The sequence below is a fragment of the Thermobia domestica genome, chromosome 9, assembly GCF_964235325.1.
Source record: "Thermobia domestica chromosome 9, izTheDome1.hap1.1, whole genome shotgun sequence".
NCBI classification, from domain to species: domain Eukaryota; kingdom Metazoa; phylum Arthropoda; class Insecta; order Zygentoma; family Lepismatidae; genus Thermobia; species Thermobia domestica.
In genome coordinates, this window is record NC_137462.1 from 196,521,191 (window position 1) to 196,535,480 (window position 14,290).

At 33.5% G+C, this 14,290-nt stretch overlaps 1 protein-coding gene across 1 annotated transcript in view; it reads right to left on the reverse strand.

Annotated features, from left to right (window-relative positions):
• LOC145694217 (putative methyltransferase DDB_G0268948) overlaps positions 1-14,290 on the reverse strand; it is a 159,516-nt gene that overhangs the window by 24,805 nt on the left and 120,421 nt on the right. The window contains exons 5-6 of the mRNA XM_081770329.1: positions 1,598-1,710; positions 717-857 (exon numbers count right to left, since the gene is read on the reverse strand). Of these exons, the coding sequence (XP_081626455.1) occupies positions 717-857; positions 1,598-1,710 (254 nt within the window). The remainder of the gene's footprint in view (positions 1-716; positions 858-1,597; positions 1,711-14,290) is intronic.

Sequence of the window (14,290 nt, forward strand, 5' to 3'; positions counted from 1 at the left end):
GGATGTTATACTGAAAGATTTCATTTTCTTCTATTTTCTCATGATTTTCCTGTATTTCTTCAGTTGTACAGGAAAAGAGGGGTATGTATGTATGGCTGTATCACCACTAGATCTTTTTTTTTCCTTTAAGTCTTAATATCATAACTCTTGTCATCAATAAATTCTACTTTCAGCACCTTCTCTTTCAAGCACTTATCGAGAATTAATCCTACACCATTATGACAGTCCTTTTCATTACCTAAGTTATATATTCTATATCTTTCGCTTCTCAACTCTCCGTTACCTTTCTCGACAATCAAAAATCAGTTTGCCATATATTCCTATCGGAGTAATTATAGATAGCATCCTTACTTGCTAAGACTACCCACAGTGCTGTTGAGATTAGCGGGGTAGTATACTCAGGATACAAAATATTAATCTGTCCATCAGAGACAATGCTAAAATGAATCTAAGTGACTTCCTATTCCACACACAAAACGACACAAATATTTTCTATTTTCACGTATTCATTCATTTTAAAGTATACTTATTTTAATTTGAGGTCAAAAGCTATATTTAAGCGTAGGTTTGGTAAAATATAACTTGTTACGGAGTGTACATTGTGACATTGCTACTTTTTTCACTTGTTGTAATACTGAATTAGACTAATATTTACTTTACTTAGTTGGTATACATCTTTTATATTATAAATATTAAGAAAGAAAGAAAAAACTCACTGTTTTTCAATCTGTGAAGATAACTTCTGAGCTTCAACTTCGCCATGAAGTTTCTTATATTTCTGGAAAGTTGACCAACTAGTCATGTAACCCACTAGATTAGCTACAGTAGAAACCTCTTCGGTAGAAATCGCATCCACTCTGAAGAAAAGAACAATAATTGTTTATACAAAATTAAATTACTACCAATTAGATTAGATTTACAGTGCAATAACATCACAATACAATGTATATTCGCAATTATGAACACCATTATAGATATTCAATAACAACGAAGTACTTAGAAGTTGTAGTACCCATATTTTATATGTATAATTATATAATTAGTTAATATAATATAATTTATATAATTATATAATTAATAATTATATAATTAATAATTATATATTTATATATATAATTATATAATATATATAATTACTAATGTTCACTTGGATTATAACAATCCTTATAGTTCAATTAAACATTTTCGTTGTCCAGTTTTCTCTTCAGAATCTTCAAAAATACTTCATTTTGTCTTTATAATCAAGGCCGATGAATTCAGCCGAAATATAGAGCAAATTATATTTATTCAGCTACAGAGTACAAGTAAGACTGCTTGATTGCTTCTGCAATCCTCGGTGCGTATAGCAAATACACGGAAGAGTGCAAATCCCAGAAGTAAAATTAGAAAAAAGAAAACAAAAGTGTATATATATATATATATATAGATAGATAGATAGATAGATAGATAGATAGATAGATAGAGAGAGAGAGAGAGAGAGAGAGAAGAAAAGGAATACTTTCATACAAGAACGAAGAGGAAATATGTAGGTGATCCCATTATCACTAACCAAAGCCATATAATACAGACAATGCTTGAACGAATGAACAATACACACCTTTTGAATGAATCTTCAGCAAAAGGGATCTTGTAAGTATCACGTTTATAGTTATCCAGGTGCACTTCCTTGCTGTGGGGCATAACATAGCTTCCTAGAGTCTCACTATAACTCTACAATATCAAACAAAAATTATTTTCCTAATGACCTTCATCTTAATAGGGACAATATGTTTTGAAAGAATTGAAGTGGTTTGCATTTATTTCTATATTTTGTATTTTCTAAATAACTAAATACAGAAAATGAGAAACTCCGTATTTTAGTATTTCCATTACGATAATTTTTCGTACATTTCTGTAAAGAAAAAAGACAAATAAAATGTACCATGTCACACAAAACTAACTAATTTTACTATATCATAATTAATTTCTATATTGCTGTTTTGCTTATCTCATCTATTCTTTGCTATTATAACAGAGTAGGATCACGCAAGTCACTAAGAGAAAAATCTGTAGGGTTTTCGGAAACATATATTTATGAATTTCACAGACAACGAAATGAACTCTGATTTCTAGAAAAAGGGATCATTCACTAGTAATTTCAATTTCAACCGCTGGGGAATGTTTGCTGTCATCTAACAGAGCGATGTGTAATTTTTACTACCTTTCTTTCAATAGTACAAAATAGTATATGGATAGCCATTGTTAAAGTCACCTTTTCCGTAAAGATATTAATAATGGATTGATTCCATTAAAACGCTCGACCGAGATAATAGCTCTTGTTATCTATTGAAAGAAAAGCTCCTATAAAAAGCCCGACCGAGATAATAGCTCTCGTTATCTATTGAAAGAACAGCTCCAACAAAAAACTCGACCGAGATCATAGCTCTAGCTATCTATTGAAAGAACAGCTCCAATAAAAAAAACTCGACCGAGATCATAGCTCTAGCTATCTATTGAAAGAACAGCTCCAATAAAAAAAAACTCGACCGAGATCATAGCTCTAGCTATCTATTGAAAGAACAGCTCCAATAAAAAAAAACTCGACCGAGATAATAGCTCTTGCTATCTATTGAAAGAACAGTTCCAATAAAAAAAACTGACCGAGATAATAGCTCTTGTTATCTATTGAAAGAGAAGCTCCAACAAAAACTCGACCGAGATAATAGCTCTAGCTATCTATTGCAAAGAACAGCTCCAATAAAAAAACGACTGAGATAATAGTTCTTGTTATCTATTGAAAGAACACTTTCAATAAAAACTCGTCCGAGATAATAGCTCTTGTTATCTATTGAAAGAACAGCTCCAATAAAAAAAACTCGACCAAGATAGTAGCTCTAGCTATCTATTGAAAGAACAGCTCCAATAAAAAATTCGACCGAGATGATAGCTCTTGCTGTCTATTGAAAGAATAGCTCCAACAAAAAACTTGACCGAGATAGCTCTTGCTATCTATTGAAAGAACAGTTCCAATTAAAAAACTCAATCGATATAATAGCTCTTGTTATCTATTGAAAGAACAGCTCCAATAAAAACTCGACCGAGATAATAGCTCTAGTTATCTATTGCAAAGAACAGCACCTTGAGGAGCTCAACCGAGATAATAGCTCAAACTATCTATTGCAAAGTACAGAATTCGAAAATTCGCTTTCGTTCAAGAATTATCGTGTGGAATAACGGACGGACGTAAGTCACCGTTATTCATTAAGGTACTCTGTATTTTGCTTAAAATTTTTGATAAGTTAATTTATAATTATTTGTATAACGATGTTTCTTCAGATATTATGGAACAACAATGTGGATTCATGAAAAACAAATCAACGAATATTAATTGGCATGGTTTATGTCTGATATTCTTCCTGTAGTTAAGTTTCAAGGTCAGGTTGATGCTATATATTTTGATTTCTGTAAAGCTTTTCATAGATTACTTCATGATATACTTAAAAGAAAATTGAAAAATAATGATTTATCTATTAATTTTATTAGGTGGCTTGTTTCATATCTTTCTAATAGAAAATTTGTGGTTATATATCGTTGTTATATCTCTGCAGTTCATGATATTTTCTCAGGCGTCCCTCAAGGGTCTAACTTGGGACTGTTTCTGTTTATCTGTAAATGATTTCAACGAGTACATTAACTGTCATTTTCTTATGTATGCTGATGACTTAAAAGTCTATCCTTTTATTGATTCTATTGATGACTGTGCTGTTATTTAAAGTAATATTGATAGTGATGTTAAATGGTCTTGCAGTAATGCGTTACCTTTAAATCCCAACAAAACTCTTAGTGTTACTTTTTTGAATAAATTTAGTCCTATTTATTATACGTATATTATTTATAATATTTCTGTTATTTCTATTATATAATATAAGTTCAATAAAGATCTGAGTGTAATATTAGATAAGAAATTATTATTGAACATACGTTGTATTATGTCTAAAGCAAGGGAAAATTTATGCATTATTAAATGGATCTCTAGATATTTTGGGTTAATGAAGGCTTGTGTTACCTTGTATCTCGCTGTCATCTTGAATATCCCAGTGTTTGGAACAGAAGCGTACAGTGCTTTTAAAATGATATTGAATCTATTCAAAATTAATTTTCTTCCTGATTACGCTGTAAATTTAAGTTTTTGTCACTCAAAACCAATGATGAAATTAGGCATTTATTTGCACTCTTGAAACTATCAGAAAGGAGAACTTTATATGGCCTTAAATTATTGCATGAAATTCTAATGGTAAACTACAGTTAATTAATATTGTTAACTTAACAACTAACAACTACTAGGAATTACAAAATCTTTTAGTGTCTATCTAGTTTAATTGATATACTTATTTATAAGTATTTGCTTGCGGCCAATAACTACTCTCATCTTATGGATGTATTCATTGGAGATTTTGGTATTATCAAAAAAACAATTTATCAGATGTCACTCTTCATAATATATGTGATTATTGTGTTTGATATCTCTATGCATGCTTATTTGCCTTTGAATTTGCTTTATACCAATATTTTGGAAACCCCTGCTTTCTTCCTAGAACCTTGTACAAATATCAAAGTATTTTGAAATTTATTCAGAGCATCATGTTTATGGTTTTTCGGCAGCTTACATACAAAAAGAATGTTTTAGTAAAACAGGTATGAATACTAAGTCAATAAAATATCATGCTTGAACTGTTCAAAATTGTAAAAAAAAAAATGTATTTCTTCTTTGTGTATCACCAAGCACACCACATACTAGATAATGAGAAAAAATACTGTACACTACTAAGTTTTAGAAGTGAGGTGTTTACCTTCTCGGTCAAAAAGGTTCCATAGAAAGCTGGAATCTTCACATATCTCCAGTTTAGCAGCAATTAAAAGCCATCGACAATGATGTCAGCATACATTGAAACTGTTTGATTAAAATGTAACTACATCGTGACACAAGGTATGACTATTCATACTAGAGTTAAAACAACTTAAATATTCAAGCACAAATTACATTCAGAATTTGAATAACAACTACATAATAACAACCTCTATACATTGCCAAACTCTTATTTTGCTCTTTTCAGTGGTTAAAGATTCAAGCAGATACAAATCTATTTCGGATATGAAGACGAAATTAGATGTTGAAGTTTAATTAATTATAATCACCAGGTATCGGGTCGCTGTTCGGGCGACCATTTTTCATATAACCGCTTTCCGGGATCTGTTCTCCGTTATCCTGCCAATGAGTATTTTCCAGAGATTTGGACTTACCTCGGTAAGACGTTGAAGGACATCTCCAAAAAGGGATTACAGAATCGTTCCCAAATTGCCCGCCGGTCTCAATAACGAGATGAGCATTAGGCACCGAGAGGTTCGGATGTTGCGTCTCGGAAACCTCACGGACGATCAGACGGTCATTCAGACTACAACGCACACAAACACTATTCATACATACAACAAAACGCACTGGATTAAATGACACTATGCTTATTTATTAAAATAATATGAAAAAAATAACAGAGAGAAACAATAACAACACTCAACACTGAATATGTATAATTAGTTTCATTAATGAAATCGCACTTTGCTTTTTCACTGCACTATAGCCCTTTTTCACTTTTATATATCGGTTGAAAAGATTATGATTCCACTAGACATACTTTTCTCACACCATTAATGCACTTGGGGGATTAGCACTGGGGAAATGTCGCCGGGATAATCCCACGAAGTAATATAGTTGCTGCTCCAAACAATCCTCAAATGTCGACGTTAATCCTCAGTAAAAATACGTAGACGATCACCAAAATAATAATGATAATGTGGGAGGGCGCGTTTATAACTTATACGCACAAGGTATGAGAACCTGGGATTTCACTGATTGGGGGCTAGCCATAGCTAAGTCCTTGACTGGCTAATAACGTATACACCTTAGCACAACATTATATTTGATGCCCGATGCAACGTGCGTGGTTGCTACCTCGAAACCAGGACTAACACTCTTCGACCTCAGAGGTTCTAGATACGAGCTGCACTGATCGACTGATCAATGTTGACAGTTCATTCTCAAAAGCACTCAGGTTAAATCACCTGTATGTACATGCAAATAGAACATAAAAAAAGAGTTGACGTTAATTTTAGTCCACTGGCCACGACGCACGAGACATTGCGATAACTTGGGTCTGGGAACATTTAGGTAACGAACTGGTAAAAACGATGTGGCTGGCGTCGTTCTGGCATTCGAACATCTGATCAGCTGGTATTTCCATAGATGATTGGAGAATACACTTAATTCAGTTCCAAATAACCGTAGAACATATTCTTTACATATTAATAAGTCAGGGGTCAGGGAGAAACACTGAGAAGCTTCGTCGCTCACTAAAATGTTCTCACCACAAAGTAACGTTATATATATATATATATATATATATATATATATATATATATATATATATGAATAAACAATGAAAGACTTTTTTCTTCTGTTGCGTGGGAAGAAAAACAGTTCCCATCGAAGAAACAACTTATCTATGTCGCAGATAAAGTATAAATCGAAAAATAATTACTGTCTTTACGAAATATACAGAGCGTCCACAAAAAATACTTCTATAACCTGATGACGGTTATATAATTATGTGGATAAACAAAAACATGTTTATGTTGTTCATATATTCCTTTTAATATTTTAATAATAATAATAATAATAATAATAATAATAATAATAATAATAATAATAATTTCATTCTTTGCAAAATTTTCTCTATTTAAAGTCAATGATGGATTAACAACCACTAACGTATGTACGTTGAAATCCTAACCGGTGAAACAGTGGGACTAAGTGATCACCAATAGCTTAAAAAAAGGGATTGCCGGTTTTAGTCTTTTCTTTGAAAAAGGACTAACTTGAATAATGTGAAAAATCTTTGTGAAGCCAAAGCTCTTCATTTAGTTGCCGAAATCATATCAGAAAATTAAACATCCGGTCAGGATTCCTTGACCATGTACAAAAGTTTTTGGCTGTCATTCTTAATAAAATGTGACAGAATTTATTTTGGTTATTAATGTTGAATTCTTGTTCTGATGAAATAAACAAATAAGATGCTTCTCACATTGAGAGAATACGTTTAAATTTTTCTTATACAAACCTAAAGGCTTACAAAATGACTAACGTAGATACTTTTGTCTATCTATATAATAAGTACGGATGATCAATCTCTAACGCCATAGTTTACAATTCTCCAACTGATCTTGATCAAATTTTCAACATAGATGAGGTTCGGGCCTTGGAATGGTTTTTATCATTTCACTTTGACGGTGCAACTTAGGGAAGGGGATGGGGAGATTAATATCAGTCATTTTCGATTATATATATATATATATATATATATATATATATATATATATATATATATATATATATATCGAATCCATCGTTTTGGGGGTTGCTGAGATGAACAGTTACACTTCCGATTCCGTTTAAATCCAAATTCAGCCTCGCAACTTGGGGAGGGGAGGGAAAATATATATAAAAATGTTCGAAATTAACCGATATCAGATAGTGCTTCAGTCACAGGAAAAAGTGACTGACTAACGAAACATATTACTAATTTTGCTATTTTAACCCAGCGAAGCAGGTAATTGACACTCGTATTATTAAGTGTTTCAAACTTAAGAACACTCGTAGCGTGCTTCGTTACTCTATATTGTCAACGTTATCATGCTAATAAAGAAAAAAATATTACATTTACACTTAACCTCATATACTCCTGAATGCAAATATGAAAAAGAAAAAATGTAATGAGAGCTTTTTTGCTATTTATAAGAGATTTAAAGCTTAAATTTCAATTTTATTTAGTGTCATTTATCTTATTATTGTGTTTAATGATATAAAAAGAAGAAGCGAATTTTATGAGTGCAGCTATACATAAGAAAAATAGTGAAAAAGCTTATTGCATGTCAACATGACAATTTTGAACACTTCAAGCATATTGCACTTACTCAATGTTTGTTTAACTTTGTATAGAAGAAGGCGAAACACTATGATCACCATGTTTTGAGTAAGCTTCAAGACACCCTGAAATCTGCGTTACTCGAGAACGGAAACTGAGGTTTCCGGAATATTGCCATAAATTTATCATCACAAAAGCAGTGCTTTTTAATTGTTAAAAATGTGCTCTCTACTTTCAATTTCTAATATAAAAATGTTTCTATTAATACGCGATGTAAGCTCAAGTTAAAGATTGTTTGAAGTATTATCATTTTAATGTAATGTGACAATTACTTGGTTTCTCAGCACTTACCAATATCACGTGAAAAGAAGAAATTATCATTTTCCAGTTCCTTATTTGCTGTTCCCTGATATATTCCGTTTCCTACCCCAATGGCACAACACATACAATAGGAATAGAAGCTTGCCTATTTAACCTTTTTATTCTGTGGTGTTAGCCATATTTTACGTACTTTTGTGAGTAGACCTGACTTTTTAAGGATAATACACAAATGTAAGTTATGGTTATGGTATTATGGTATACAGTATGGTATTTTTAGTATAAAAACAGTTTCGTAAAAAAACAAACCGTACTCAACTGTAATCGCAGCTTAGCACTTTACACTTGCAGAAAAAAAATATTAACAATGAGTCTAATTGTTAAGACCTTTCTAACAATACAAGGTCTGACACGAAAGTCTTGAGACAACTCTAATAAAGCATAGATAAATTCTCATATGGATAAAATTTACTTTTATTCTTCAAAATACTTTTCTCCTTGATCGATGCACTTGTTTGCACGTTTCTTCAACTTCTTCATAGCTCGTAGAAGAGCAGTTTTTGGGATACTGAGAAGCTCCTTTGTCACGGCGCTCTAAATGCCTTCCCTTCCGTCTCGAAATCGACCATATTGCCAACACACGTTAGCACGACGCATGACAACACTCTCATAAGCCTTCTAAATCATTTCAAGAGTTTCCACTCCACTTTTTCCCGCTTTAACACAAAACTTAATTGCTACTCTCTGCTCATCCATGACGATGATGATATGGCGAAAACTGTTCACTTGTAAAATATGTCAGTGTTCACAGACTAACGAACGAAAACAATTGAAGCCTAGTCACGTATTACAAGAAGTATTTGGCTACATAGTTCCGATGTCACCCACTAGATGGCACGCATAGTAACTTCTTAAAACAAGTTGTCTCAATACTTTTGGGTTGCCGTGATAAAAGAGCAGTGGCGGCTTAAGGCAAACTGGGGCCCGGGACCAGCGAAGTAGATCGGGGCCCATTCTCGAACAATCATGATTTATACACTGCTATTTTTGACCTTCATTTGCATAATCATTCTTCCTGTTTACTCCTCCTCCCCCCTTTCCCATTGGCGTGTGTGTTTAAACCATATTAATTTCGGATATATTAAATAAATGGGGGTGAAATTCAGCATTCCTCTATATTTTTATAATGTTCAGAATCGCCTTTAGGCTGGTATCTAAAAATAAAACCGGGCCTAATTTTTAAACAAAGGACACGATAGATAAAAGATTAGAGATACAATTGTAACGGAAACTACAACCCACGCCAGGAATAACATAATCTTAAGAACAAACAAAACGCTACAACAAAGAATCCATAATTTATCCTACATCTATCCTGTACTATCCTGGTTTAAACGTGTAATGTAATTAGATGGAATAATGGAAGTAATATCCTAATGATACATTTAGAGACAAATTTACGCACAAAATGTAACAATGAGTTGATATTGAAAAAATTGCAAATAATTTAACCGATGCGATTTCTAAATGAGAGCTATAACTTTTCTAGAATTTTCTTCTTCGGTTCTCGCCTGTGGTGTTTTTCCTGTTCAATTTCTCATATGACTATACATTATTCGGCGTAAGCTCTAAACTGCGATAAACAAAGCCACGTGAAACTAAATCTCGCTGATTTGCTATTGTCCTACCGACGCTTGTATTCCTCCGCAAAATAGTTCATGTGATTGCATTATTACTTTTACTATGAAGCTTCATATAAAACTGCTATATTATTATAAATGACAAAAATATAATACGGATTATCTAATAATACTGCAATCGAGTGTGGCTAATGAAACAATAGAAATAAACACTAAGCATGCGCAGTAATTATGGCGCCAACTCAACTGTGGACGCGTGTTCTGCTTTTAAAGTCTGAAAGATGACTGGCATGAATCCCGGTTCCGCGAGTGTTGTGGTGAAACACCAAGGCAAACCTTTACTCACTAAGCAACAATTATTTACAAGCGAAATTCAAATACTTTTTTTTTTAACCTTTCGAGTTTCTTTTCTTTCTTTTCTGCTCCTGCTGTAAGTATCTGGACAACACGAGACAGTATTGTCAAAATGCACGTGTATAATTTGCTCCTCTCCGTGGGGAGTGGGAGTGATACATCACTAGCCAATCGTATTTGTGACAAGCGGAATGATACAAATATTTTGTTTATCGGAGTTTAGAGCTTACGCTGAATAATGTATAAGTTTTATTCATGGTTTCTCATATGTCTGAGTTTACGCCAAATGGGTTCTATTTGATTATATTTTTCTCCTACAATTAGCCCCATTCAGTTTAACATTCGGTTTCTCTCTAATGATCATACATGATACTTTTTTTTTTTTTTTTTACCGAACTATTAGTAAATAGTGGCTAGAATACATTTCTCTCTTGCATGTCCTTTTCACTTATCTTTTACTAGGTTTTTCTGCAGTGATAATATACGACGTATTTAGTCTCATTGCTTTAGCCGAAATATAAATGAACAGTTAAGCACTATAATGTTCCTCTCCAGCTTGTATTTTTGGATCAAAAGATTCGATATATTTCAATCAAAAATTTTCTTGTACGCCTTATATCTGGCCAACTACATATAGTGTATCCTAACCCAAACTATTACTTAAACTCAGTATGGTGTGCTTGTTCCGTAAAAAAGAAAGAAAAAAATCTCAATTTAGATGCCGTTCAAAAATTTTGTGGTCCCTGATCCAAAAACTAATTATTGGCCAAGATCTCAATCTTTTGATGCATTTTTTTGGATCATTCCTAAAATTCTTGTTTACTATTGTTTCCAGATTTCACAATTGATTTATGATTACATTACTTTGTATTTAATAATTCAATCATATTTATGGGGGGCGCGGTGGCTCAGTGGTAGAGCGTTCACCTCTGGTGCTTGGGGTCCCGGGTTCGATCCCAGCCCCGCCAAGTGAACTGTGTGGTGGACAAACACCGTGCTCGTGGGTTTTCTCGGGGTTCTCCCGTTTCCTCCCACTTTCTTCATTCCACTATTTCATTCATCTCTCTCATCATCACCGTCTCCTTTAGCCTAACCGGCATAACCGTGGGACGTAAAACTCAAAGATTTCATTTCATTTTTCAAGCATATTTATATTCTGTCACTTATGACTATTTCCATTACCACTTACTAACACAGTATTAGAAAATATTATAACAAGAAAACATGAATATATTGGATAATTGTGGATATATCATAGATTAAATATGAGAGCTCAGAATTCTACTACGGGTAGAATCTACTATGTATTTTTCATTATCGCCCATCACCAGTCAATTGACAGATTTTTACGGTTTTTTATTATTCTTTTGGCACTTTTGTAATTTTATTGTCTTAAGTTGAAACATGAAACTACTTTCGACGATAGTTCCACTACCTTATTAGCCTATTCCACCAGCATTGAGAATACTACCTTTCATGCTCTGGTAGCTGTGAAAGTTTCAACTATATTATAAAAATCCAAAGTAGATGCTATTTCATTTTCGATAGAAAGAATGGCCAGATTCGTGAGTCTTTCTTGATTCATTTTGAAGAGCAAGTATGATTGTATCAGCTTCATTTTGCTGGAAGACCTTTCACGTGATGCGACCGATACGGGCAGTGTGATCAAAATCTGAAGAGCGGTTGCCAAACTTTTGTAAGCTTCAAGCCCCATTGAAGGCATATTTCAGTATGCCTTGTGGGGAAAAGTTAAGTTCTTCTTTAGCTTTCTGAGCACATCTTAGTGAATGGATTATATCCTTACAATCCTGAAATAATTTACGGCATCCAGGTCATTTGGGTAGAACAAAGCCAAATAAGAGCAACATGCTTTTAGCCTTTCCTCGCTCTCAACATGTAGCTGCTGCACTAAGTTGGCAAAGTAAAAGAATAGTTCTATTTTATTTCCACCTAAATATAGAAGGAAGTAGTATAACATATAATTCACGTAAATTATTTTTTCTTTTGAATATTTGAACATTTTCTTCACACTAAATTTGTGGGCTAAAGAAATAAACGCCAAAAACCAAAAGCAAAAAAGGGGAAACCAGCTAAGGAAAAGGATTTCGCTCGCTGAAAATTAGACTTGTGAAGGACAAAAGAAACAAGACAGAAGTAAAACAAGTGAATCAGGACTATAGCGTCACCCTAATAAAGCATTATGTACATTGATCACTTCTTTGTGCCCTTCCTTTGAACTGATAAATAAATAAATATATAAACAGTGATATTTTAGAAGCAGGCTAGCAAACGGGGCCCATTACTTGCATCATAAGACCTTAGAATGAAAACAGCACAATATACTTCGATCTTTTTTATTATATTTTAATCTAAGCTCAGCTTTTTCCTTTAAATTTCTCTGAGGTTGTTTAACAGAGTGAAACTTTTATTTTATTCATATTGTACTACACATACGTTTTTTCCTTTAAATTTCTTTGGGGGCCCAAGTGAGTTTCATTTATTTTTCACCTACATTCAGCTTTTTTCTTTAATTTTTTAGGACCCCAAAAAAGTGAAACGTTTATTTTTCACCTACATTCAGCCTTTGCCTTTAAATTTCTTTGGGACCCCCAAGGTAATAAATTTTTTATTTTATTTATTTTAAATCTACATTTTTAAAAAAAAATTCTTTGCGGGTCCGCAAGAGAGTGAAGCCCTGAGCTATAGCTTGTTTAGTTTATACGGAAATCCGGCACTGATTAGTTTTATTCGGCAGATACTTCTGTTATTTGGTGTAATATTGATTGACAATTAATTGCGTTTACTTTAGGGTTTTGAATTATAAACCTTGACGGCCCTTGTAAGGCTCATGCTAACAAGTTTCTTTAATAATTATTTTTACCTACCCCCCGGGGGCCCCCAGAAAGTGGCACCGCTCGCCCCGCCCTTACGCCGTCACTGTAAAAGAGCTTCACAAAATCCCATAAACTGCCTTTCTATAGGCCATGGAGAAGTTGGAGGAACGTGGAAATATGTGCACCTATCGAGAATAAAAATAAACTATGTCCACATCCAAATTTATCTGAGTTTTATTACAGTTATCTCAAGATTTCTGGATCGCACCTCGTATCGATAGCAGTAAAGATGACATTGTATGGGATAATAATAAAATCAATCTGAAGAAAATGAAAACGAAATCTTTGATTTTTATGTCTAACGATTATGCTGGCTAGGCTAAAGGAGACGGTAATGATGAGAAATGAATGAAATGGTGGAATGAAGAAAGCGGGAGAATCCCGAGGAAACCCATGCACACGGTATTTGTCCTTCACAAAGGTCATTTGGCGCGAGCTGGGATCGAACCAGAGACCCCATGCACCAGAGGTGAACGCTCTACCATTGAGCCACCATGGCGCCAATCAATCTGAAGAGGAACTTATAATCTGTTTCACATAACCTGATAGGAAAAATAAGAAGTTTTCCCCCCACCACGCTTAAGTACAGGTGTGAAAAACGTGAATGTTGGTGTTGCGTCTTCCACCATCAGCTACCGTACACGGAGGTATAGAGTGTATCTAAATATGTCTAAATAATAAATTACTACTTTTATAATAACACTACGTATTCTAAAACACTTAATTACATTTACCTGTATTAGTGAGGTACGTAACACATGTGTTATTATAATGGAAATTTTATTGGACAGTTGTATTTTTCATTTTTCTTCTCTTGGCTGTCGGGGTTGTGACATAACGTTGGAATGGCAAGTGTTGGCAGGGTGGGTAGTTACCGTATTGATACAATAATTTCATAATTTTTCATAATAATAATATAAAATCAAAATCCAAGTACAATATGTATGGGTAAAGTATCAGAGGGTTAAGATATTATTGGTCTCAATTAATAGATATAATCATTTCCAGTAATTAACTTGCAAGAGAGAGAAACGTTATGGCCTGTAGGGTAGTCTAATGTAGGATTTTATGATTTAGGATTTAGATTTCTGGACTTTCGGTATCTGTGGCCATTTAGCTTGTCATGTAT